Raw genomic sequence first — 26,295 nt, forward strand, 5'->3', positions numbered from 1 at the left:
TCATCTGTATTCGTCAGGAAGGGCATCCGGAACATAAAGGGCACAAGCCAATCAGTATGCGGATCATCCGCTGTGGCGACTCCGTAATCAAGAAGAAGCCGAAAGAAACAAAGTCCTTAACAAATGTTTTTATTTCAGCATAATAGTAAGAAGCCTCTCCTCCCGATTTGTACTGTATACGGTTGAAACTAATTGGATCACAAGGGTACATATTAGTTAGCCCATTTTACAATAATTATTGTAACAGTTTTAGGAAGTTACTTGTATGCACTCATTTTTTTCTACACAAAATAATCAATATCAAGTTTCTATTTCAACTGAGGACCATAACTGCATGCAAGACTAAGAAAGAAAACAACTAATCTGTGATAGCTACCGTTATGCCGTCTCTCTCCTAATACCATCATCAATAGAATTGACTACAAATAGCAGGGAATCTTTTTTGGCTAAAAAGTCCAAACATACCGGGCTGTCAACTGTACTGATCAACAAATGGTTCAGTTCATCTTCTCTGAGGAGAAAGAGGCTTTGTCTAAAACAGAGTACAGTCTTGGGGGGGGGGGGGGGGGGGGTGTACCCATCTCTTTTTGTCTTTCCTCCCCCGTCTCTCCAGTGTTTACAATTTTATAATAAAAAAAAAGTACAGATTGTGGAGGGGAGGAAAAAAATCCCAGACAGAAAAGTTAAACGTCAACATTAAAAACAAGTGATGGATACTTTTGCACGGTAACAATATGAGCGATCCTTGTTGAGCGTAACAAAAAAAGGTGTCCACCGTATACTTTTAATAAAATGTACCACTACACACTAGCGGCATCCTTTGTGCACAGGTGGAAGTGTCAATGCATTCCTCAAACTTGACCCTCAATGCTCATATTACAAGCAAGTCAATTGTACTGAACATACACTATATACTGTATGTTCACTCCGGGAATCAATGAGGCAACATACACCTTTTTACATTCCCACCATTAAAAATACATTTCCTTCCACTATAGTGATCGGTCATATGTACACAACTCGAATCGCTTTCTAATAGTGCGACTCAAAGGGTACATGTGGAGGGTCAAGTTTGAGAAGTAAAGCAGCAGGATGCGCTAAGCTGTAACAATTTTATAGCATGACAATGATTATTTGCGTATCTGCACTCTCTGATATGACATGGCCCGCCCCCACTAAAAACACATCAAGCACAAAATATCTGCATACAAAGGCAACGGTTAGTGTGTAGGAGAGTGTTGGTTGCAGCGGACCGTTGGAACCCTCCAGTCTCTTTACTACGCGATGCCTTATCCACCTCACATCGGCAAAGACTGGCCTGTTTCGGCACCACCGGGAAAAAAAAGCGCCCACCGTGACATTAAAACCGGTCTTGTCTTTTGTTAATACATCTGATACACAATAATGAACTAAAAAAACGTATTCTCACACAGAGAAAAATGCCAACATGAGAAATCTGTACAAGTAACGCAGAGAAGTCACGTTGCACCTCTTCCTGACTGATCAGGATGTGTCCCCTCCGTGGAAGTCCTGGTGAACAGCGCTCTACTGCTACTCTTTAACAACCCAGTGCTTGTGAGACCGAAGCTAACTCTCGGCCAAATTTGCCAATTACAAACGCCACTGAAGTCCAACTGTGAATAGCATGTTCCATTATTTACAGACAGTGCACCTCTAAGGTGGAGAGGCAAAGAGCGCTGGTCAAGCAGATGGCTTTAACAATAGAGTCACGGTCACGCTACTGTTGCCATGGTGACCCCTATCAGGAAACAGCTGCCATGGCAAGCAAGATCTGGTAGATTTGGACCTAAGTGGCAAAATAAAATCAATGTCCTCAACTTTGTCCCCCGTCTGTAGATGGAGTACCAACAAGTGTGGATGCACTGGAACAATAAAAACATTTCTCTTTGCGCAAAACAGAGTTAAGTACAAAACAGGAACACTCTTCATCACAGAAAATTCTTGTCATTAAAAAAATATGGAGGGGAGAAAAGAAACAAGTAAAGTCGGAAAAGAAAAACAAAAATAAGAAATGTCCCGCAGTTGTTAGTGATCCAAGACTGGAGCTGCGTTGTCAGTCTGTGCTAGAGAGCGGCACCACTCAGCACAGAGCGAGCACGAGACCCGCCAGCCGGTCCTGTCTCTGGTGGCCACATGGGTGTGGCTAACAGGGAATGTCAGACGGCCAGACGACCCGGTGGGGGATGCATGGGGCTCCAGGTCGGGGGGGCGGGTGGAGCTTCCTGGCCGTACGGGCGCGGTTCGCAACACGGTTGGTTCTCCACTTTTGCTACACCGCGGCCCTGACACAGGCGCCGGTGCCGCAACAGTCGGTCTGTCCTTGAAAAGTTCTTAAGGGGGAAGAAAAAATCAAAGTGGACTCTGGTTAGTACATTTTCAAGCACATTCCATCTGTGCTACATTTTATACTACTATAAATGTAGAATCCATTAAATCGGGTGTCCAAAGGGTGCCTCGGGAGCCATTTGCCGCCCGCATTGATTTTTTTAATTGGCCCACAGAGCATAAAATAAAAAACAATAACTAATTTACCCAGCTGAAATATTAAAGAAAAAAAACCTATACAGAATAATCTAAAATTTTAATTTATAATCTAAATAAAGACATAATTATGGCCAAAAGAAAGTTGAAAATGTTATGAAAAAGGATGTAATTTTAAAACAACAAACTCAAATGTTAAGAGAAAAAATTCTACAAAAATGTAACAGTTTTAATGAGGAAAAAATGGCAATTTTAACTTAATTTTAATTTCAACTTGTTTTTAAAATGTCATTTTAGTAAGATAGAGTTGAAGTACTACAGGAAAAAAAGTTATTTTATGGAAGCTAAATGGAAACTAAATACTTGGAAAAATATGATTGAGAAAAAGTTAGAATACGATAAAGCCATAATATTACAAAAAGAGTAGCTAAACAGATTATCTAAGAAGAATGGCATTTTAAAAGAGAGAGCAAAATGGGGAAAAACATCATTTTTCTTTATCTGACCCTCCATTGAAAAATTGTCAACACCTGTGAAACTCACTGACTTATGTCAACATAAGTGGTTGTCGACATAATCGAAACCACAACTTGCCATTGCTTGCACATTAACTTATGTCAGAGATATATGTATAAGGAGAATGATATTACTAGCATATACATATATCAGTGTAGTGTTATGTTTCATTGCCTGTGCGCCTCCGCTTTTAAAGCGACAACCTAATGACAAAGTCATGCTGAATTAAAGACTCCTATGTTGTGTGAAGTGTGCACCTTCGACGCAACACTGAAACGGAGGGTCTGGATTTTCAGCAGCTCCGGTGTCAGACTCCCGACAGTTACAGAGAATTGTAAAAAGTGCCGCTTCCTCACCTGCTGGCAGCGCTCACACTGGTAAGGCTTCTCCCCACTGTGCACACGCTTGTGTCTCTCCAGGTGGTAGCGTTGGATAAACCTCATGTCACACATGTCGCACGCAAATGGCTTCTCTCCTACCAAAAAGCACACACAATACAGTCAATGCGTCAATTTTTGCTTTTTGCGCCATTCAAGTGTGTGAAACATTTTGAGACGCTACAACTCCAGCAATAATCAGGAGAAAAGCCTGATGTGTAACTTAAAATGAGAATTATGGTGATTGTAAAAAAAAAAAACAAGAAAAAGGAAAGGCCTTGTCATCAACTCATTATGTGTTTGTCAGTTTGCATGGCCCAGATCTACGCAACAAGGCGGCTGCGTGTGATGCTGGTTCAACATCCCATCAAAGTGGAGGTTGCTGTGTGGCGCGTCGAGGGAGGGGGACAGGGAGGAGGCAGGGGGATGTGCGAGCGACAGAGGTGGGGAGGGAGAGAGCGCAATAACGGAACGCATACCAGTATGAGTGAGGCTGTGTCTCTCCAGGTGGTTACGCTGAATAAACCTCATGTCACACATGGAACAAGCATACGGCTTCACCCCTACACACACAGAGCAGCGTATTAGGCCTTCCCGCCACACACCACACAAGGTCAAGTACGTGCAACATCACCTCTGCCACACACACACACACAGACCCACACACCCATCTACACAAACACACACACACACACACACACACACACACACACAATGTGGCCATGTTGACATGCAACTATCTGAATACAGCTAGTATTAACATTTACCCACACTAGGATGTTCATTAGAACCCCCTCTTGTGTCTTCACACCCTTACATGCATGTATACACCCCAATACTTTTTTAAAAGATATACAGTATAAAATGCATTTATAAAATGTGGCTACCATATTTCCTATCTTACATGGCTATGGATGCAGCATGCCTCATGACCAGTGTTGGGAATAACGTTGTCATTGTTTTCCAGTGACAGGTACTAGTTGTATTCATTCCTTTAATTTAATTACAATTTCAAATGTTACAACGGTTATTGTTATCTGCGTAAAATGTGGTGCGTATAATTAAATAATATCCAACGGGTTGTTATCCCGTAGCCAGTTCCATCACATATACAGAGGTGCAAAAAGTGTTAGCCCCTTCCTGATTTTATTTTATTTTTTGCATGTTTGTCACACTTAAATGTTTCAGGTCATCAAAGAAAGTCTTCATTTTGTTTTTCTTCAGTCATTCAGAGGTGGACTTGCTGATGTGTTTTGCATCATTGTCCTACTGCAACGCAAGGTTGGTTTCAGTTTGAGGTTCCAAACAGAAGGCCGGATGTTCCATTTATAATAGCAAATCTTCCAGGTCGTAAAGGACCAAAAGAGCCCAGGACCATCACACTACCACCACCATATTTTTGCTGTTGGTATGATGCTCTTTTTCTAAAAAGAAAAATTTTACTCCTAATGTTTACCTTCCAAAAAGTTGAACTTTTGGCCTCGTCAGATCACAGACGGGATCATCAAGATGTTTTCTGGCAAAGCTGTGATGAGGCTTAATGTTCCTTTTGTTCAGCAGTGGTTTTGGTCTTGGAACTCTGCCGTGCAGGCCGTTTTTGGCCAGCAACTTTTCTTGGATGCGCTCTTGGGGCAATTTTGGCTGGCCGGCCACTCCTGGGAAGATTCCATGTTTTCGCCATTTGTTGATAATGGCTCTCACTGTGGCATGCTGGAGTGCCAAAGCTTTTTCTAACCTCTTCCAAACTGATAGATCTTAATTACTGACTTTCTGTGGAAAGGCGGGGGAATCACCGATAAAAGGTTCGATTTAAAAACTGCATTATGTGATCAATTGTGTTGAAATTAACTAATATTTCAATTTGTTTGATGAGCTGAAACAGAAAGAGGGCAGACACTTTTTCATTCCACTGTAGCTTTGATATTGGCAAAGAGGTTGAGTTTTTTGAACGTCTCTTTAAGTGAACAATGCGAACCGCTTTCAAGATATACAAATAGAAGATGTAAGAACAAGTCACTGTTAAATGCAACTGGGAATCTGTTCTCCTCGTTCAGTTAAAAAAGCTATTTAAAAAAAAGTCGAAAGTCACATCTGGATAAGAGCACTCGATGCAACAATGGCGAGTCTGAATCAGTCTGTCAAGTCATCATAACGTTTTCAGGATGGAAATACAGGTACTACTTCAAGCCACTGGTGTAAATGGCAAGACTGCCCATGTGAGGTGCAGACTCTGTCCCACAGGGAAGTGTTTGACCGCATCCCTTGCGACTAATTTGAATCTCATCAAACATCTGTAAATGTCACTACAGAACTAAATCCCAATTCCATCCATTTTCTACGCTGCTTGTCAACCTGGACTGGTTGCCAGCCAATCGCAGTAAATATCAATTCTTTCATGTAACTAATGAGTAATTTGCCCAACACTGATCATGACAAAGTGGAACCATGTGATAATAAAAAAATATTAAAGCAGATAAATTGGTTATCATTATTGTACATATTGCATTAAAATAGAAAATGCAGCATAGAAAATGGCAATGAAGTAAATGCTAATGTGAGGTAATGTGAAGTTTAAACTTTCCCTTTTTTGGTTTTCAAGAGTCTGATTTGTTTGAGTTTGACTTATTTTGGAGGACAAAATCAGGTTCTTTGCTTACAAAGAAAACAAATTCTACTACTCACAGTTGAGAATATTCAGCTTTCAGATTAAATTTCAGGATGACGGCAAGTGAAATTAATTTTACCTTCGTAACATTTTTGAATGCACACCAACTGTTTAAGCATTTTTCAAGCACCACTCCCAATGACAGGAGTGATGCCATTGAGTGTAATAGCGACCCATACGTGCTTGACAGTCAGAAGGCTAAAAATAATTGAATTCATGAGACTAGATGAGCAGCCTCTTAGCGGTGGAAGACCCTAGGTTCAATCGACTGCTCTCTCACTTGCCTGGGAGTCCTGCCATGAAGCGCTCCTGCAGACAATGTACTCTCACATAAAAACTCTCATCCTCTAAGTTTCACGAGTGATATACATTTTTAAATTAAGGTGATTGGGGCCCCTACATGTTTTAATAAATACCTATTTGGGCCACAGACCCTTGAAATTATCAAAACTTCCCCCCACCCCTCAATAAATTCCCCCCCATGTCAATCTCTTGTTTCTTTCTTTTAGCTTTTTCTTTACTCGCCATAGAAACATTGATAAAAGTGATTGGAGAAACCCTAGTTGACATAATTTTCTACAACATAAGTGACACTACTAGTAGTAGTATTTAAGTTATTGTGGGATGTAGTGTTATTTCTGTCATAACACTATGCGTAGGACTATAACAATAATGGATACATCAATTAAAAAAACAAAGTCTATAATTTTGCCGACCTTGATAAATTGCCATGTGCATGTGTGTTTCTGTACCACACAGCTAGATGACAAGAGGGTTCACTCTGCACCATGGTGAAGTTGGCAGTTGATATTCGGCTACATAGCAACAGTGGTAGTTCCCCTTCACTGTACCAGGACTTCGCTCTCAGGGTGCGTGGTGTTTGCAAAGAAAGTGTCGTGTCGCTCTAATCGTTGGTTGTCTAAAGTATTTTGCAGTATTTTAGTTTATTAGATTTTATATGAATTTTCAACATAAAAATGATTTTGTTTCAAAGCTTGCAGGTTATGTCTCCGAGGCACTCCAAATCACTTAGTACTACCATCTACATCTCTTTGTGTCAAACTAAGTTGTTTATGATTTATATAAATTTTTATATATAAAAAAATCATGGATTGTGCTCTATAGCCTCAAGCACACGTGACCAAGGTACTTGAAACCACTTTCTACAAGTGTGTTATTGTGAAATAAAAATAAAGGAAGTCTATCTATCTATCTAGTGTTAGTCTAATTATAATAGTTTCTAGGTGTGTTGGTTCTCTATTGGAATGAACGGACAGAGTGAAACCTCCTCTCAGCCATTCAGCCTGTTTGTCTCAGTAGGTGGCGACGAGGCTGCTAGTGAGTTGATACACGGATTTCAAGTGCGCCAGGTTAGCCTTAGCATAAGTTAGCATTGTGAGCGAACAAATGCAAATATGAATAAATGCACAAAAGCCAAATGCCACAGCCTCAGTAGCCACGTATACATGGACCCAAATATTCCAATTCCATTCGTGTTATTTGCTCAAACGGAAAGAATGTAACCTTTGTATACACCTCATTCCGAAAGAAAAGTGCCAATCCGAATGAATATATAATCGGATTCACAGGGGTGGAATATTCCTTTCCCCAATCCAATTGAGGTATCTTGCACCCGCTCAATCGGAAAGTTGTCAGGGTGCGCTCTTCTTTGTGGTGTTTTTCTTCTTCTGTTGTTTATTGGCGGTTGGCAAATAAACAGCAGCTTTCGTGTGCATTAGCACCATCTGTGGAACACAATCTAAACCCTTCTATATGCCATTCACAAATCCAGTTTTATTAAAAAAGAAAATACATTTCTATATAAAACATGTGACGAGCTTAATTATAAAATATTAGCAAGATTGAACTTTATCTTTTCCTGTTCCTGGGTGCGTTCTTTCAGCGAATGCTGAGATATGACGTAACACGCAGCTCAAGACGTTCTTTGATTTAAAAAATGGAGCCGAGCAATCTGCACTAGAGTGCTGCGGAAAGTTTGTTTTTGATTCAAACTAAATTTCAAGACTGGATGAACAAAAAACTGGCAATACGGAGTTATTCCAATAAGTGAAAGAAAAACTCGAAGTCTGTATCATGTGATGTTGATGTTTACGCTTTACTGGGCATGCCCCATTGACTATTCTGGTTGATTATAGCGGCGCATGTAGACACGCGATTGGAATATTCCTTTCCATGTATACCACTGCTTTCGGAAAGGTCATTCGGAAAGACAAAAACTCCTTATGTAAACGTGGCTAGTGTGGGAATATTTTGGTTTTAAACAGAATGAACAGGGTGAGCGCATGAAAACAGGCCAATATGTGCCATTTGTAAAAAAAATAGGAGCAACTTGCATGCACACCTTAAACAACCATCCTGTCAAGTTTTCCCAACTTCTACTGGAGAGGCAGCAGAGACTTTGTCCCGACAATCAAGAGGCGTTTGTAAAGTAAACAAAACAGCACAAAATGGTCCACACTCAGTGTTGCTCGCCATATGTTAATACTCAATGTTCCTTCATTCAAGTGCAATTTTCTTTACAGATACTTGTGTGTGCTTTTTATTGGAGTGTTTTTTTTACCTTTACAGGGACTGGGTCTTTTGTTTTATTGTTTGTGGTTATTTGTTTTTGTGTATTATGTTGTTGATTGTTTGAATTGATATATTTTGAATTGATTTTATTTAAATGCTATTGATATTCCAATTACAATGTTAAATACTCCTGAGAAATGCAAGAGTATTGCTTTTGGTACAATTTCTTGCACTATTGTGGCATATACAGTAAATAGTCTCAAAAAAATTTCAATAATATTAGATAAGAATTGATAGGACAATTATCATCCAGCAAACAGGCCTGACTGTGAGTCACATTGTTATGTTGAGTAAATGACCTCTTGCCATTTCCGTGCGGCCCAGCCTCACCCACACTGGGTTTGAGACCGCTGCTGTAATTTGGGTGGTCACTTCCCTCTGACATCATGCTGTAATGTCTGCCATTCCGTTCCTTGTTAAGGGGACAGCCAGTTGTAAAAGGTACTGAGACATTTAACCGTGCATTGACATGTGCGTTGATTTAAGTTCACCTCTAAAAGGCTACAGGTCATTTTAGGGTCATCCTGAAATTTCACCCAAAAGACGAATATGCCTAACTTTCTAGAATCCAAACAAGAGTGTAAAGTCCAAAATTAAAAATGGATGAAACAATTCATAAGCCAACTTTTGGCCTAAGTACTTTGGAATTTGGGAGATGATCAAAACATGCTGCAGTACAATGTGAGATATTAGCTACAGTACTTTGTTTATTTTTCCTGGTGTACGAAGACAGTAAAAATCTAAGATGAAGTAATAAGCACAAGCAGCTAGAAATCTAGCTTCAATCACATTGAGTGTAATAGTGAGAGGGGCAGGAGCACGGACCCATACCCGTATGAGTGAGGCTGTGTCTGGCCAGGTGGTAGCGCTGAACAAACCTCATGTCACACATGGTGCAAGCAAAAGGTTTCACACCTAAACGCAGAGCATCAATACGTTATTTCCAGTACTTGTCATTTATGCTCCATCAACTGATGGGTAAAAAAGTGCAATTGATGGGTTGTTAACCACTTTTCACTTCAAACCACTCAAGCAATTTTGACAGGAGAGCCAATGGGAGAACATGTCAAGTTGCGTGCGGCCAATTTCTCTGATCCACAGCGGAACACAACATGAGCTGATGATGTCACACTTTTTTGTTTGCATTCATGTTGTGTTGACAGTGCAAGCGTGATAGCAGTAAAAGGCTATCAGCACCAGTTTAACAGTCTAAGTAGTAAGGGTGTAACTGTACGACATAATAACAGTACCGCCGCGGTACACAATATTTTAAAATGAAACATAAAAATTACAAACTGTTAAGATATAGCATTCAGAAAATGGAAAACTGCAGGGGGTCCTTTTGATACAGTTTGTGCATTAAAGACGATAAAACCAATCCAATAGAGGTAAATACAAAAACAAATAATCTAACATTTTAGCTTTGTGCTACAGGTGTCAAAGCAAATTGGTGTGATTTCTACGTAATACAGTGGAACCCGGTTAGCATCTGCCCCAGTTAGCATGTTTTTAGGGTAAGGTCAAAAATATATTGCCTCAGTTTGCGTGCATTCTCTGGTGGCAACTGGAACCAGAAGGCACCCCTGATGACATAGATGGGTGCCTTCTGGTAAAATGTTATCACAAAACCTGTTTTTATCGGTTTACAATGATAGTTTTACACGCCGAAAACAATTGTAAATACATATAAATGACAAATGAAAGGGTTAAATGAACATTTGAGTTTACTAAAAACCTTCAATGAAGATGTGACTGTTCCCAAAGACATGATGTGGCCAACACCTCCCTGTTTTCAGTCCTATCAACAATCACGTCCGCAATCAAGGTAAAAGTAACAGTGTTCTTTTATTACTTTCATTCAAATGTCCCACAGGCCACACTTTGGACAACCCTGGTTTACAGTGTTTCTTTTTGGTTTAAAGAGTGCGAATTATTATTTTATTTTTAGTAAAGTTTCTAATTGGTTTAAGAGTAGCATTATTAGTTCCAGCTTGTCGTCCTGTTGCTTATAGCAATGTGCCACAATGGTGGCACATTGCTATAAGCTTGTCTTTGTCCATTTATGTATTTCACCAAGACGGCCAATTGTTCCCAAATCGGACTTTTCGTTGGCACTATCACTAGACATAATTCCTGATAGCCAAAGGCTGGTCTGTGCTGTGTTTGTTTGCAGAGTGGACACGTGACACTTCCAGTCCCTCGCATTTTATGTGTATCATGCGGAAAATTGTTACGCCTCTATATCAAACCAGCGGTTCTGTTCTGTTACACCCTCACTAAGTAGCAATATAAATAGTGCGTTGAGTGTGATTGTTCAGATGGGCGGGTGCATACCCATATGGGTGAGACTGTGTCTTGCCAGGTGATAACGCTGAAAAAACCTCTTGTCGCACAAGGTGCAAGCATAAGGTTTCACACCTAAATGCAAAGTGGCAATGTTACTGCACTTATAACTCAGTTATCATTCTCTACCAGTACATTCCCTAAACTATTGGTTATTAACCACACAGTTGCCAATTCATGCAATCAACTACTTCATTGAGTCTCGTTCTGGGTGCATTTATCTTCTTTGTTGTGCTGCAGTTTGCAACTTTACTCAAATGAGCCAGTGAAAAGCCCAATGTAACTGTTGGTGAGAACACAGTATAATATCCTAAGATAAGCCAAAAGAGCATAAAGGCAATGTGGTACAATTTGCCTACGATGTCCTTCAACTGCAAAGGTAGCATGACTCTTACAATGATAACCACATGAATGTGTGTTTTTATGTGATTCGCCTTTAACAAAAGTTTTAGCTGAGACCGTTAAAAGCTTTAAGGACAATTAAAATGGTCATGAGGGGCGGGTGCATCGACGCATACCAGTATGAGTGAGGCTGTGTCTGGCCAGGTGGTAGCGCTGAACAAACCTCATGTCACACATGGTGCAAGCGAAAGGTTTCACACCTAAACGCAGAGTATTACAAGTATTACTGTCACACGTTTGGCTTTTCGGGTGTTCACAATCCAACAGTGATACAATGTACTTTTAAATTCAAAATTGATGGGTTGTTAACCAACATTTAGTATTAAAGCATCAACGCTTGATTTTGTTGTGACCAATCTCTGTATGAACAATGAAGAGGTGTATATCAAAAGATGAAGCATCCATCACAGACCCTGTGTGTGATGTCAATTGAGTGTCATGGGCAAGGTGGGCGCATACCCATATGAGTGAGGCTGTGTCTCGCCAGGTGGTAGCGCTGAAAAAACCTCTTGTCGCATATGGTGCAAGCATAAGGTTTCACACCTGAATGCAAAGTGGCAATGTTATAATACTTGGCTTCACTTTGCCATTTTGTCTATAAAACCATGCCTAAGCTATTGGTTATTAACCACACATTTCCCAATTCATGCAAAATGACAAAATATCCCAACATGATGATGTCTGGATACATTTCAGCCTGTTTCTCCTGCCACTTTGTTGACACAGATATTGTTTTTGTGGGGTCCTCTTACGTGACAAACATGCCAACTATTGCTATGGTAAGGTAATCTGAAACATCACAAACAGGCAGATAGAGATCAGTTGAACAATGGTAAGCACTGTTCAAGGTGATACTCAAGTCATTCCACAACTACTTGAAACAAAAAACACTTTCTCCACAAGCAATGAGAATATAAATCGCAGACTGTAAGCCATCCTAAATCTGTTCCTCCAAACCTGCCGCCATTATTCCTAAAATATGTGTTTGTGCCCACCCATAGTAAAGGGTTTAATAACCAATTTGTTTTATGTCCCAACAACTACTACTTTGGCCACAAAATATATTAAAACTAGACTGAGTTGACTGAGTTATGCCTTTTTACAATAAGAACAACGGATGAACCTTTAAGTAAAAATGGAAACAATATCCTTTCCCACAGGACTGGCATCTACTTGCGGCGGTGATAGCTTTGTGGCATTGTGATAATCATCATATTTGCAGTCCTGAGCAAAAATGGAGTTAAAAAAACATAAAAAGCGAAACAACCGTCCCTGTTGAGTCATTCATTCATTTTCTACCCCTTATGCTCACGAGGGTCGCGGGGGTGCTGGAGCCTATCCCAGCTGTCTTTGAGCGGGAGGCGGGGTACACCCTGGACTGGTGGCCAGCCAATCACAGGGCACATATTGACAAACAACCATTCACACCCATATTCATACCTATGGACAATTTGGAATGGCCAATTAACCTAGCATGTTTATGGAATGTGAGAGGAAACCGGAGTACCCGGAGAAAACCCACGCATGCACGGGAGAACCTGTGGCATCAATTTTTTTTATTTATTTCACAAACAAGACACAGCCACTTAATAATACACGCTTTCATGTCACCACAAGTTTGTTTTGGGTTTTTGTTTATTTATTTTTTTACTAGATTTGTGGCCAGTGTCTCTTTAAAGTTGGCAACACTGATTCCTCGAGCTCAGTCTTATTATTCGCTGGCAGACAAGGTGGGTTACAATGTGCTCATTGCAGTGTGAAACATCCCAACCCCTAGAAGTCAAACTGATTTTAAATTCTAGTTATCAATAGGACAAATGAGTGATTCCCTGAGGTGAACTGTCCAATGAAAGATGTGCATACTGATCTGAAGCACTGAATGTACTGGGCACGGTGTGCGGACCCATACCAGTATGAGTGAGGCTGTGTCTTGCCAGGTGGTAACGCTGAAAAAACTTCATGTCACACATGGTGCAAGCATAAGGTTTCACACCTAAGTGCAGAGCATCAAGAGCATTAATTTGCATCTCTGCCACAAAGAAACAATCAATCTTGACGTCTTCAAAATCAACCCATCCCGGCGAAATTGATATTTGTGGTTAATAACCAATGTCATACCCTTAACGTTTCTGACATGGGCAAATTATAAGCTTATAGCGTTTACAAAGGAAATGCTTCCAGATCCACTTAAACTATACACACACTCCAAGCATATTCATATTTTCAGGATAAATCTTCTCCATTGAAACACAGACATTTAATGCAGATGTTACAGCATCCTAATCGTGTGACTGGGTTAAGATTGGCAGACGCATACCCATGTGAGTGAGGCTGTGTCTCGCCAGGTGGTAGCGCTGAAAAAACCTCTTGTCACACATGGTGCAAGCGTACGGCTTCACCCCTATTGCAAACAAAGTACCAGCTTTAGCGTGGAAAGGAGAGATCAACTGCCAAAAATGATCGACACTAAACTTTACTAATTGCTTAGTAAAGTTTGGTTGCACTCATCAGCGCTTTTGTTTGCAGCAGAGATCCCACCGGTCGGGAAGGAAGCACGTCTGCAATTCCAATTGAACATGACTTTTCTCTACTCTAGGATTCTACAGTCAGTGTTCAAAATTGGGGGGTGGGGGTGGCGGGGAGAATTGACGGATAATAAAAATTATCCACAGAACACAAATAAACTAATCTACAAACCTTTTAAAACTTACCAAAGGAATAATTGAGGTCCTTATTGGACACATTCCACCGAGCACAATCGCAAAGCCAATAAGAAATTGTGTTGACCTAAATTCTACAGATCTTTTTTGTTTTTTTCGCTGATCGCAAAGGTTAGACAATTTTAGGCAGTTGGCAAACAACTAGGCACAATATATGAAAATGTAATAATTGTCTGTATGTAGTTGTAAGCACATGACCACAGATACTCTGGAATACAATGTGATCCTACAAATACTAATGACTTATCCTTACATAAAACACTCTAATATTATTTTAAATACCAGTAAACCCAAGACAGGAAGGTCAACTAATACACAAATATGAATTTGATTGCTCATTGTGAATCCTTCACCATGGCAATTTAAGAATGTGAAACTTTTCCACTCTTTCACAACTTCGAACACAATATCATAGCTTTCACAATTTACATGCTAACACAAAAAATTCTTTTGGTTGAGGCAATTTGAACAGAAAAGCATTTTGCCTCTTGTACATATGTCATGTCATATACAGTAATCCCTTGTCAATGCGCTTCGAAATTCGGGGCTTCGCTTTAGCATAGTTTTTCCACAAAATCTGGATATGTACTATAACCTATTAGTCAAGCACATTTTACACATTTTTGGCTGAACATTTTCAAGCACAAAAATGGCTAAATGAAGTAAAGTACAAATATAAGGCATTCAGAAGACACATTCAAAGATGTGATGTAGTATTCTACACTGGTCACTAGTTGTTGGGTGAGACAAACAAGCACCAGACTTGATCGCTGGAACAGCCGCCTTTAACGCAGGCTTGAATGATCTTTCAACAGGAACAAAAATCCCTAAAATGGGCTACTGTTGCGGCTGTAATCAAACACCCACCTCAAACTTAACTCTGAACCGCCGACGTCCTTCTGCCAATTACCCACGATAAATGAGGAATTACCATTAATTGGTATTTACTATTTTTATCATGATTGAAATGGGAGAAATGTGTCTGCTGCCTTGTAGTAAGCATGCATTGCAACTTAGGCTACCATGTACGCTTTCCTGCCCTATAAAAAACTATTTTGTTGGTAGGTTTGCGTTGGCTTTTCCTGGTGATACCTGGTGACTTCATCTCTCTCTATCCACCTCCTCACTGGAGAATTATTTGACCAATTAGGAGGTCATTTTCTATGCTCTAACTACATACATATTAGATTTATAAATAAGAAATCCTACTTTGTTGAAATTCACTTATGGTCAGGTCCAGCCCCAAATGACTGCAATAAACGAGGGATTACTGTACTGTATATACAAATGTGCGCATATTGCAAATACACAGTGGACACGCCATGAACATAATCTTTTGTCTTTATCGAGACGAGCGGCAATGCAAATTTGAAGAAGCCATAAAAAAACGAAAAAATGACATTCGAATAAGTACGTACCTGTGTGAGTGAGACTGTGTCTTTCCAGCTGGTAACGTTGTATGAACCTCATGTCACACATTGTGCAAGCATACGGCTTCACCCCTGAATGGAAGAAGGTGAGATTCATTTCAAAACTAAAAAAAAAAAAGCATCACATAAAGACACAAGGACGTGCTTTTGGGGTATTTGTAACGTCATGCTTTGTAAAGGAGATTGTAAAGGAGACATTACACCACAAAGATAGCGCAGACATCATAAGCTGAGGGGTGTGTGTGATTATTATAACCAACCAGAGCTCAAGAGAAATACTTGGGAGCTACTTTAATAAGATTCAGTCACTCTGCAAACAGTTGCATGAAGCTTGTTGCAAATGCACCATTTCACTGGTCAAGTAGGCAAACATCCCTCCATTTGCCTTAAATCTGACGAAATGCAACTAAGGATGCCCGCCATTCTTTGTTGTGTAATGTGCCCATTATTGATACTGCCACGTAGTGCTCAATGATACACATGCTATGCTAACATTACAGGGTTTAGGGGGTCACTTTTTCAGTGGACAGTTTTCCAACAAAGCCTAAAGTTTGAGTGGAAATTCATCAGCAATTACATAGTAATGCTACTGTAGGAAATACGTAGGTTATATTTCAAGGTGGTGCAGTGAAAGGGGAACAGATGCAGCATACCAGTATGAGTGAGGCTGTGTCTTGCCAAATGGTAACGTTGGAAGAACCTCATGTCACACATGGAGCAAGCGTACGGCTTCACCCCTGAATGCATACAGTACCAAACTTTATTAAAGTGCTTGTGTCAACTCGGAACAAAAATAGTACATAATCTGTATATGAGAACATCTAATAAGTCTCTAATCACACAAATATTCCAAAAACAGGAATAATGACAGGACAGATTCTTGAAATGTACATCATCAAAAAGGGATTGAGGCCCGTATTTGTCTTGAGCTGCTCACACGGTACCGACACGGCTCGGCTTGGCTCTACTCAACATGTTTGGGGTGGTTGGTTTTCCACTTCAAATTAGACACACTAAGCAACAATAGAGAATAATGGAGGAGAATATGAGGCTCTCCTGTATTCAATGTACAAAATGTGGCTGTTCCCCACCAGAAAGACACAAATAGAGGACATATTGTACTGCAGGGATGAGGGCAGCAGACTGCTGAACATAATACTGCAGCATCTTGAATGCTCAAACGCTTTGCCACAGGATGTTCAGAACCAAAACCAGTAGTTGGTTAACAGTGGAAATGCACCGACAGTGAGTAGAGCTGTGGTGAGCAGTGTGGCTATCGTGCAGTAGCGGGTGGAGGGTGCTGGGTGAGGCCTATGCACTTCAGGCACTCCATGGTGTTAAAGATGAGTAAAATATGTACCCGTATGTGTGAGTGTGTGCCTCGCCAGGTGGTATCTCTGGAAAAATCTCATGTCACACATGGAGCAAGCATATGGCTTCACCCCTGCACACACAGAGCAAATTGTTTTTGTAGAAAAAAAAACACAATTAAGTTAAAAGGGTACACCCTGTTATGTATCCAGACATGCCAAAGGCAGTAGCACATGTATGACACTTTTCGCATTAAAAGTTATGGTTTTCTAGTCATTGTGAGCTGCAAGGATTCTAAGTTAAAGTCAAAGTTGACACTAACTCAACAGCGGTAGCTCTCTGGAACAACAACTTCAAGTTGAAAGATGGAAAACAGCAACAAGCATTACTCGAGCTTCCTTCTTATTAATACTTCAAGTGGCCAGATGAGGTCATTGCTACTGTCAATTCCAGACCTTTTTCACATGCTTTGAACCTTGCGGCTTACACAATGATGCAGCTAATTTTTGGCTACAATATCTACAGTCCCCATGATGCTTTGATTGCAGATTTAGGAAGTAGTGAAGTGAACACTAATATCACCTTTTCAAGTCTTATGAGCTGACAAATCTTAGCAAGTTTGATCAGGTGGAAAATGACTACAGCTTCTGCTTGGACAGATTGGATGGCAGCAGGTATTAAATGCCAATGAAAGGAAGCGTCTAACCACTCACTCCGACGAGTGAATAAGCGCTGCTGGGAACACCAAGTGTAGGTAGGATTGCAAAGTTTATAGTGTGCCTTTCTGCATAAATATCCAATGTTACAACGTGCGGTCTATATACATACAACATTTTTCTCCTGTAAATTTGGTGGGTGCTGCTTATATTCAGGTGCCCTCAATCGTCTGGTATTTTCTGTACTAGGTACTACTGTGCGGGTTGAAATGGAGCAAGTGAGAGCAACCTCATACCGGTGTGAGTGAGGCTGTGTCTTGCCAAGTGGTAGCGTTGGAAAAACCTCATGTCACACATGGAGCAAGCGTATGGCTTCACCCCTACACACAAAAAGTATGTCAGTATCAGCTAGAAACAGACAAATTTCACATCAACTCTTCCCTCGCGGTAGCTCGTCTTATACACCCACGTGGTTTCCAAGCATGCAACTTTGGGAACTAATGTTGTGCTGTGTGGGATTATATGCCCAAATCATGTCAGCCACATTAAGCATGTGTCCAAAAAATTGTCTTTAGGGACAAAGAGGTAACTGCGCGGAACAAAGAGGAGCTTTCAGCAGGGGAAAAGCTGACGTTAAAAGTACAATTTTCCTAGAGTTTAACATGTCTGGATACATCTCTATTTTTCCCCTCACATATCAAGTCCAATAAAAAATTATCAAATTATGAACTGAGACATTATTTTGCTACTTCTTGTTGTTGTTACTAGTCTGAAAAGTGGATCTACAGTATGGGGGGGCTAGTGGAAGTAGACGCATACCAGTATGAGTGAGGCTGTGTCTTGCCAGATGGTAACGTTGGAAGAACCTCATGTCACACATGGAGCAAGCGTACGGCTTCACCCCTACATACACAGAGTAACACATTAGCTACCAAGTGGCTTTGGCATCAGAAGGGACAATGATTCAAAGGTTTCCTGGATTGTAGATCCAATTTTATGTTTTCTTGATGTTAACGTTCTGCGTGGAGTTACGACACACAAGCAGCAGCCACAGGATATGAGCCAAGCATGCGTGAATGAGACACACAAGGCAGCAGGAGCAGCAGCAGCAACACAGCAAAGACACGCGGGAGACAACGATCACATGGGCCAGCTGCAGCAGGCACATTTGCACCACGATTGGCTATGATGAATGACCTTTTGATACTTAAAGAGGGTGAGCTGGTGTTTGAGGCTATTCGGATTGTTTTAGGCGTCCGACTGCAGGGTGATATCCTGTTCCGGGATGCTAAAGCTTGCAATTCAATTGCCACCCAAAACACTTCAAATTGAGGGATTTGTTCTTTTTTCTGAAAGCCTAAGCCAAAAAGGCAGATATTTACAGCTCAGCCACAGGAGCTGCAGCCATTAATGTGCATAAAGAATATGGGTGGACATCAAAGGACTATAAGCAACATACAGTACCAGCAAACAACCTACAAGGAAGCTGCTTCCGTCAGACCACAGAAGGGAGGAGAATGCAAACGCAACACATACTTGCAACCAACTTTGAGAGGGTAACCAAAAATTATAAATTAGAAGGTGGACACAACCACATTCCACCAACGCTGAAGTTCTTCTGCCTTATATCAAATAACATCCAACTATTGTAACTACACACACACGAAAAATCCTGACCTATCGTAGACTATCTCAAGCATTCAATAAAAAAAAATTGTATTGAGGATTGCCAACCAGTACATACCAAATAGATCATTAATTTAAATGAGAGCAAACATTATGGCAATAAACATGATACTAAAAATGTATTTATCAAATTATGTGACTAGGATGTGAAGCTGCTCTACAGTCGATTCATTTTTGACTTATTTTCATGCAAATCCTATGTTCCGTGGTTATGTACGCACTCCCATAAATCATTACAATACAATAACCCCCCAGGAAAAATGTTCCACAGGATAGAAAGTCCTCCACTGAGGAAAGGCTTTACTTTGTTTTTATTTAACTTTTTTTCTCCTTCATTTATCCAGCCAAAATGAGGCAAACTTCTGACTGTACTGCAGCAGGGAAAGTAAAAAGTGCAACAGAACTGGACATCATACAATGCTCAAAGTAGAGAAACGCCAATAAACATCAGCTGCATGCCCGGCCTAAGCCATTTAGACGGCACCACCATCATGAAAGGTAAGGATGGTCTCATTGAACATGTGAAAGGATCTGCTCCAATCAAATGGACAGCGACAACTAAGCAGATGACTAAGGTCCTATGATTTCCGGAATTGCCGAATTGGCTAATAAAAATGGAATTTACTGGTAAATGTGGAATCTCATAGATAGTGACATAATAAGAATGACATGCTGTTATTGTGAGGACAAGGAATGTTTGTGTGGGGAAATATTTCACCAGCGAACGGCTCAATTGTGGCGGAATCTCATTACCAAGACTAAACCGCCCCCTCAAACACTAAACATGTTGAAATAGAGCTACATACTAGTGAAAGTTGGCAGAACATCCTTTTATGGGGTATGAACGCAAGCTGCCGGGGTTAGCTTAGTTTAGCATGCTATTGTGGTTGTGTGTGCGCGACTCGGTCTACACTTTGTGTTTTATTGCTTTAATGTTAGGAGCGTTTTAAAATGCCCGCTGACAACGTGGAGGTTCTGAACAAAAAAAAAGATGAGAATCACGTTAATTCATGCACCCAGCTTGTTGTGGTACTGCAGCATAACCGAAAGAACAGGAGCCAGTGGGCACAGCTTGTCTCTCAACTGGCCACTGTAAAGTCAGACATAACAACACTTGTTGCTTTCAAAATCCTGTTGTGCTACAAGGGTGTCACAAAAAATAGCTTACATTCGCCAAGCTACATCCATTTTCTGAGTTAATGGAGGCAAAATTGTCCACTGACATATTACATCAATAAATGTTAAGATTGCTGCATTGAATTCACTAATCCAAAAAGCACACACTCTATGCTGGTAAAACAATCAGTGTAAAATGTAAAAAAATGGAATTTGGGAAAAAAAATTCACAGATTTAATAGTGCCCTAGACTACCTTCCTTGCAACACACCTGCCAGTGTGCTAAAATTACTTTTTGCCCCCTCTGTCCTTGTATTTCATTCTTGTATTTAATCTTTGTGTTTTATATGTCCTTCATGTGGTCTGTATACAGTATGATCGACTTAGGTACAATTTATTTTCCGACTTGCTGCAAAACTCCAACAGGAACTCCTACTATACGCATAGCTTCCTGTAATCTAAATACACATGCCATTTTTTCTCCTGGTCTCTTTTTGAAAATAATCCTGTGGAACGGAACATTACCATATGACTTGTCCATTTGAGTTATTACAACTGAAAATACAGCTTGAGCAGCAAATAAAATGCGAGAAGAAAACAATACAAATTCAACACTGGTACAAATGCTTTAAACATAGTCCTCTGATGTCCATGCGATGATTCTCTAATGAATGTTACACAAATTATACATTTGGGCCTATTCCCATAAAAACAGTGGTGTCCAACAGTCAGGTTTCAAGTCCACCGTGAATAAATCTTGCTTGGTTAACATTACTTAACTCAAACCCAATTGTTTATTAACAATTAACTCCTGCAGTCATCGCTCATGCAAACTGATGCCACATGTTCTCCCCACCCTAATATTAATATTGTGAGGCAATTTGTACAGACGTAATGGAACCCAGTAGATGGACTTGTTAAGGCCAGCCACTTAATGACACAATTGGTGGTAGGGCTGCAACTAACAATTATTTTCATAGTTGATTCACCTGAAACATATTTGATTAATCAAGTGATCGATTAGGCCCAAGACGAAACTAATCAATATAAGCCAAACACAGTGAGTGGTTTGGTCTGCAACATTTCAGAAGAGGCAAAAATGTCCATCACTGATTTTCACAAGTCAAAGCTGAAGTGTGTGGCCTAAAACACAAAGATAGTAGTGATTAATAAAGTATAATTTTAGTATAGACACATTTTGGGGAATATGATACTGTGGGATCTGTGGTCGTTTGTATTCCAAAAAACTATTTGCAATAACAGATTTGGGGTAAAATATAACCAATACATAAAGCAAGAGTTTTTAACTGTGGACTTGTCACTGATGGACTGCACTGCATCACACTGTATGGAGCAGGTGTTTACTTTATGTTGAGGGACTACCACTTCTGCTTCAAATGCTTTTAGGGGGTGGCTTTGTTGGAAATTACTGTCCACAGACAAAATGAACCCTGAACATCCGTCCATTATCCCAAGTGTCATGGCGACAGATGCAGTCTGGAGGATATATGTAGCATGGGTACGGTTAAAAGACGCATACCCGTGTGAATGAGGCTGTGTCTCTCCAGGTGGTAACGCTGAATAAACCTCATGTCACATACGGCACAAGCATACGGCTTCTCCCCTAAACCGAAGAGCACCAGTTTTAGTTCAAGCCCCCCACAGACACCACTAAAAGCTGTGAGGCAAAAAACTATGTTTCTAAGCAGGCCATTTTAATCCTTACAGCACAGTGCTATCATATCCACACGTTATCTGCTAAAAACTTATGCTCAAGCATGTACGTTCAAAGCGTGAAGCACACCTGTATGGATGAGGATGTGTCTCTTCAGGTGGTAGCCGCTCCTAAATGCGCCGTAACAGTGGTCACAAATAAAGTTTTTCTGCACTTTGGAAGCTGGACCGTTCTCATCTCCGCCTGCACCCTGAGGAGGACAGCAATGAGGAATTGTTTACAACACCGCTGCTACCACTGCAGCACACATATAAACTAAGGCTATGGCTGCTACTATAATGTCCCATGATCAATTTTTAGGGCGTACTCACGCTGGCACGGACCTTTTAACGTTTGCTTGTCTCGTCGCTTCTATTCTGCTGTTTTCTGACAATTTTTCTGACTTGGTGGATTCCTTCCAGTCTTACTTCAGACCATTCTCATTACTTTATACAGAGGAAAGCGCCGGCTGTCATTACTTGCAAGAGGAGCAAATACTTTAATGAAATGTGTCTTTATTACGCACAGCAAAGTAACGACAGGTGAGCGAGCATGCCTTGGGTGTGACTTTTAGATTATTTAAGTCTTTGCATTTTGTATCTATTGTGTCGGCTAACATTAAGCACCTGCCATGAGCCATCACATTAATAAAATGATGCATCTTTAATACTCGCACTCATGTGATTGAGGCTGAGCCAGTGTGCCACTGGTGTGACTTTTGGATTATTTTGGGTCTTTGCCTTTTGCTTCTATTGTGAATTGTGTCTGTAATCATTAATAACATGCAAGGAGTGATTGCGTTAGTCATTATGTGACTCTGCTTTGTGTGTATGGAATTTTACCCTACCTACTAATCCAATGGTGCCAAACGAGGGGAAGTGGGCCATGCCCAGGCGAGAATCAGTGCACTCACACTAGCCAAACACGCTGTGCTTTTGGTGCTAAGTGGATCCCAGCACGGTACGATTAGCCTAGTGTGAGCATCCCCTTAGTGTAAAGTTCTATTTTTAATGTTTGGTGCATTTAAGAGTTGCTGTTTTTTCAGATTAACAATGAAATAACTTGCAATCCCTTCCAAAAGGCCTTGTGCCCCATGTTACTGCCCCCCATGCACACAACTGCCGTTATTGTGCACTGCTTTGCCCTGCTCCCCTCCCCCCAGCTTTCCTCTCGAGATCCTCCACCCCCCTCCACATTTTCCTTGCGCTCCAGCCCCCACCCCCACGCACAAACAAATGTGCAGACTAGAGAGAGCCCCAAGAGGAGTGCTTTTTCACTGAAGTTCCACCATTTTTGGCACCCTACCAGCTTTCCGCTGATACAAGGAACACGCGAAGACCCTTCCCTGTTTTGCGATCACAGCCACTGACCTTCCCTCCCCTTCCCTCTTGTTCTCTCACTTTACAGGGCGTCACTGATTTCCTGTTCTTTTTTTTCTGCTGCATGTCCTCGCCGGTCCTCATGTCCTTCTCATCCAGCAGGCGCGGTGCTTGGAAGTCGCCTTCCTTCCGGATCAGCTAATATACATAAACAGAGCAGAACATTACTGAAAAGTTGCTTCTTTTTTGTAACAAAACATATTACAAACAAATAAGGTCTACATGCTGTTCATGATAGTGCATGCAGGCTGAGAAATATGGCAATGGTAGAATTAAAGTGCCAGTCCCAGTGAGTGCTAACCAGTGGTGGACAGCTCATGCCAGATGGGAGGATCATGTGACTCTGGGGAGCACGGTCAGGTCCCTCCCTCTGTGGTGGTGCGTGGCCAAGCGGAGCCATCATCTTCTTGGGTGGAGCCGCCATTGTGCTGGCCTGCATCAGGGCCATGCTGGACAGCACCGCTTCACAGCCTAGCAGACCCGCCTGGGGAGGTGACAACGTCTAGATGAAATGACCTCTTTCAGACGTCTTTGAACAAGCTGCTGTTTATCTTATCAGACAACATCCTGAGTGACACAGGACTGGTAATTCAGAGTTATGTGCAACCACGTTGGTGTTCTAAAACAAAAACAAACCCATTTCATATGGTCGCGGACTGAGCTGCTGGGCAGATGTGACATTGCTGTGGTAACGGTGTGTGTGAGCGCAGGGACAGGGGTGGGGGCAAGGTCATCCAGGGATCCGTCAGTCAGTCAGGATGGTCAGGCTGGTGGGAAGCCACACCCACCTCACTCATCTAGCATTAAAACTGAAGAAGAGGAGTATGTGGATGAAATCGACAGACATGGCATCACAGCATCACCAGCTACATGTAATCCATTTAAAGCGGGGGTGTCCAAAGTGCGGCCCGTGGCCATTTTCTGCCTGCCACTTGTTTTTTTTTTTGTTGGATCTCATATTCCAAAAATCTTATTAATTACTGTGATATATTACAAGATAATCCACTAATTTGCTTTGTCACTTGTAACACAAAGCAAAAATGTTTTTGTTTTGCAAATTTTTACAAAAAAACTAGCTGTGGGACACATTTTGGACGCCCCTGCTCCCCATAAAATGTATCGTTTCTTATTTCATTCCTGGTCTGCATATCTAACGTCATTGAGGAACCTATATATGAATATAATGTTTGTCAAACACAAGCTAGTCTGTCAAAATGAGCCCCACTAAGAAGTCGTTCATTACAGTACAGTACAATTCAATACATTTTAGGGCATCAATAATCATACCCTGTCTACGTGCAGTCTCTCGACAAAAGCAGAAATACATGGTAATAGCCAACAACATATATATATATATATAGCATGGGACAGATGGACAAGGGGTCATGATACAGGACTCATATTGAAATGCTGAGAAATGCATGTTATTTTATCCCCTCATTAATGTGATGATAATAACCGAGCTGTTTTGTTTGAAAACATTAATATACCCAAGTATAAACTTTTATGTCAAATGTTTGAAGACACTTTCTCGTGTTATTGCATGTCTCTAGGCTTTTGACAAGTAAGATTTTGCAGTATTATTAATCCAAAATTATCTCCATTTATCATCCATTTAAAAAGTGAACTATTTCACCAGACCAACGTGAAGCGAGCGTCTACTGTTTAATAATCCAAATGATATTGATGCTCTTACATGTTAAACATAACTTCTAGTTCATGCTCTCGAACAAAGTACAACAAATCCCCACATATTTCTCAATATGAATGCGATATTAGCTTTGGGTAGCTAACGTTGTTAACACTATGCAAAACGACTTGGACTCTTGAAAAAAGCTACATTGGACAGTACGTTGTGTAAATACGTTTCTTAACTCAGTTAGCAGCTTTCATGAAAAACAAAATAAGTTCATATTTTTCTTTCGGCTAGATAGGCCCTGTCCGTTCAACCAAGCCTGACGCTAAGCTAACACCAAGTAGCCCTTAGCTAGCTGCTCGGTGGCGCCCTCGCCCACTCCAATGTTACACACCGCAAATAATTCTACTAAATTTTCGGGACGATTACATACAGCAACTCGAGCGTATCGACGGAGAAGATTTGGTTAAATTATGTGGTTCTCTGCGTGAGTCGTGAAAGACAAAGCGCGACTCGCTCAAGACTAGACGGAGCGATAAAGACGTTCATAATGGCCGTCGTGGAGAGCCTCCCCCATCCGAGCTAACATTAGCTAGCTCGAGCTAACATTGAAGCTAAAATGTCGTGCAAGAGTCTCCCGCTGCTAGCGTCTGCGCGTGGGCGTCGAGAACCAACACCACCCGTTAAAGTAAACCAAACATAACCACGCATAAAGAAGAATGGGATAATGGCGCCGTTTTACCTTGTAGCTTCGATCGCCCGACGTTTTTTTCCGAGAGCGTCTAGTTTACAAACACAGGAAACGCCACAGGATGTACCGACCCACTCCCCCACGCAGCAGCAGCAGCCTCCTCAAGCCAGTACAAAAGGCGCATCTTCTTCAACCACTCGATGGCCAATGTCGCTTCCAGTCGCTGTCGAAACGCTTGGAAAGTATTTCAACATCCCTTTAACGCGTTTTTTCTGTATTTTCCGTGGGAGTGGGGCAACCTTGCGGCAGATTGAGGTGCGACTGGAAGATAGAGATGGGCGGGTCGATACAATTATCGGTCTTGTTGATACCAAGGGTAGTGTTTATTTCGGATCGATACGAGCATGACAAAAGTCATATTTTTCAAGGTGGTTTCTATTTTTATTGTCACAAATATCTGTGTTTTTGTTCATATTGTTAATATTACATATACATAGTTAAATGGTTTCAAACTCAGTGAATACAAATAGGTTCACAAATAGGATAGTTGATTAAAACA

General features: G+C 41.0%; 1 protein-coding gene across 37 annotated transcripts; it reads right to left on the bottom strand.

The window, feature by feature from the left end:
* Nucleotides 1–112: 112 nt before the first annotated feature.
* Nucleotides 113–26,090, bottom strand: znf740a (zinc finger protein 740a). Of its 37 annotated transcripts, none has more exons than XM_058054716.2 (20): nucleotides 25,788–26,090; nucleotides 24,046–24,218; nucleotides 23,711–23,893; nucleotides 23,431–23,547; nucleotides 22,121–22,241; nucleotides 21,857–21,940; nucleotides 18,334–18,417; nucleotides 17,811–17,894; nucleotides 16,908–16,991; nucleotides 16,201–16,284; nucleotides 15,536–15,619; nucleotides 13,715–13,798; nucleotides 13,307–13,390; nucleotides 11,857–11,940; nucleotides 11,514–11,597; nucleotides 10,987–11,070; nucleotides 9,484–9,567; nucleotides 3,875–3,958; nucleotides 3,375–3,493; nucleotides 113–2,351 (listed from the first exon to the last, which is right to left on the bottom strand). In XM_058054716.2, exons 2-20 carry the CDS (start codon nucleotides 24,088–24,090, stop codon nucleotides 2,178–2,180), a joined length of 1,851 nt encoding a protein of 616 aa, XP_057910699.1. In that variant the 5' UTR covers nucleotides 24,091–24,218; nucleotides 25,788–26,090; the 3' UTR covers nucleotides 113–2,177. The 37 variants fall into 37 exon arrangements, with proteins under 37 accessions (XP_057910699.1, XP_057910697.1, XP_057910698.1 ...); XM_058054714.2 differs by having other exon boundaries at nucleotides 23,401–23,547; XM_058054715.2 differs by lacking the exon at nucleotides 25,788–26,090 and adding an exon at nucleotides 25,479–25,779 and having other exon boundaries at nucleotides 23,401–23,547.
* Between the last annotated feature and the right edge of the window lie 205 nt (nucleotides 26,091–26,295).

Source organism: Doryrhamphus excisus, linkage group LG18 (assembly GCF_037039965.1).
Source record: "Doryrhamphus excisus strain RoL-2023G ecotype Guam linkage group LG18, RoL_Dexc_Guam_v1.1, whole genome shotgun sequence".
Classification (NCBI taxonomy): domain Eukaryota; kingdom Metazoa; phylum Chordata; class Actinopteri; order Syngnathiformes; family Syngnathidae; genus Doryrhamphus; species Doryrhamphus excisus.

Bases quoted from the DNA above. Each gene is read 5' to 3' on its own strand.
- znf740a (XM_058054714.2), bottom strand. From the start codon at position 24,090: ATGTCACATCTGCCCAGCAGCTCAGTCCGCGACCATATGAAATGG. The intron at 15,620-16,200 runs GTATGCTGCATC...TCTTCCATTCAG, and splicing joins ACACAGCCTCACTCATACTG to GGGTGAAGCCGTATGCTTGC. The intron at 3,959-9,483 runs GTATGGGTCCGT...CTGTGTGTGTAG, and splicing joins ACACAGCCTCACTCATACGG to GGGTGAAGCCGTATGCTTGT.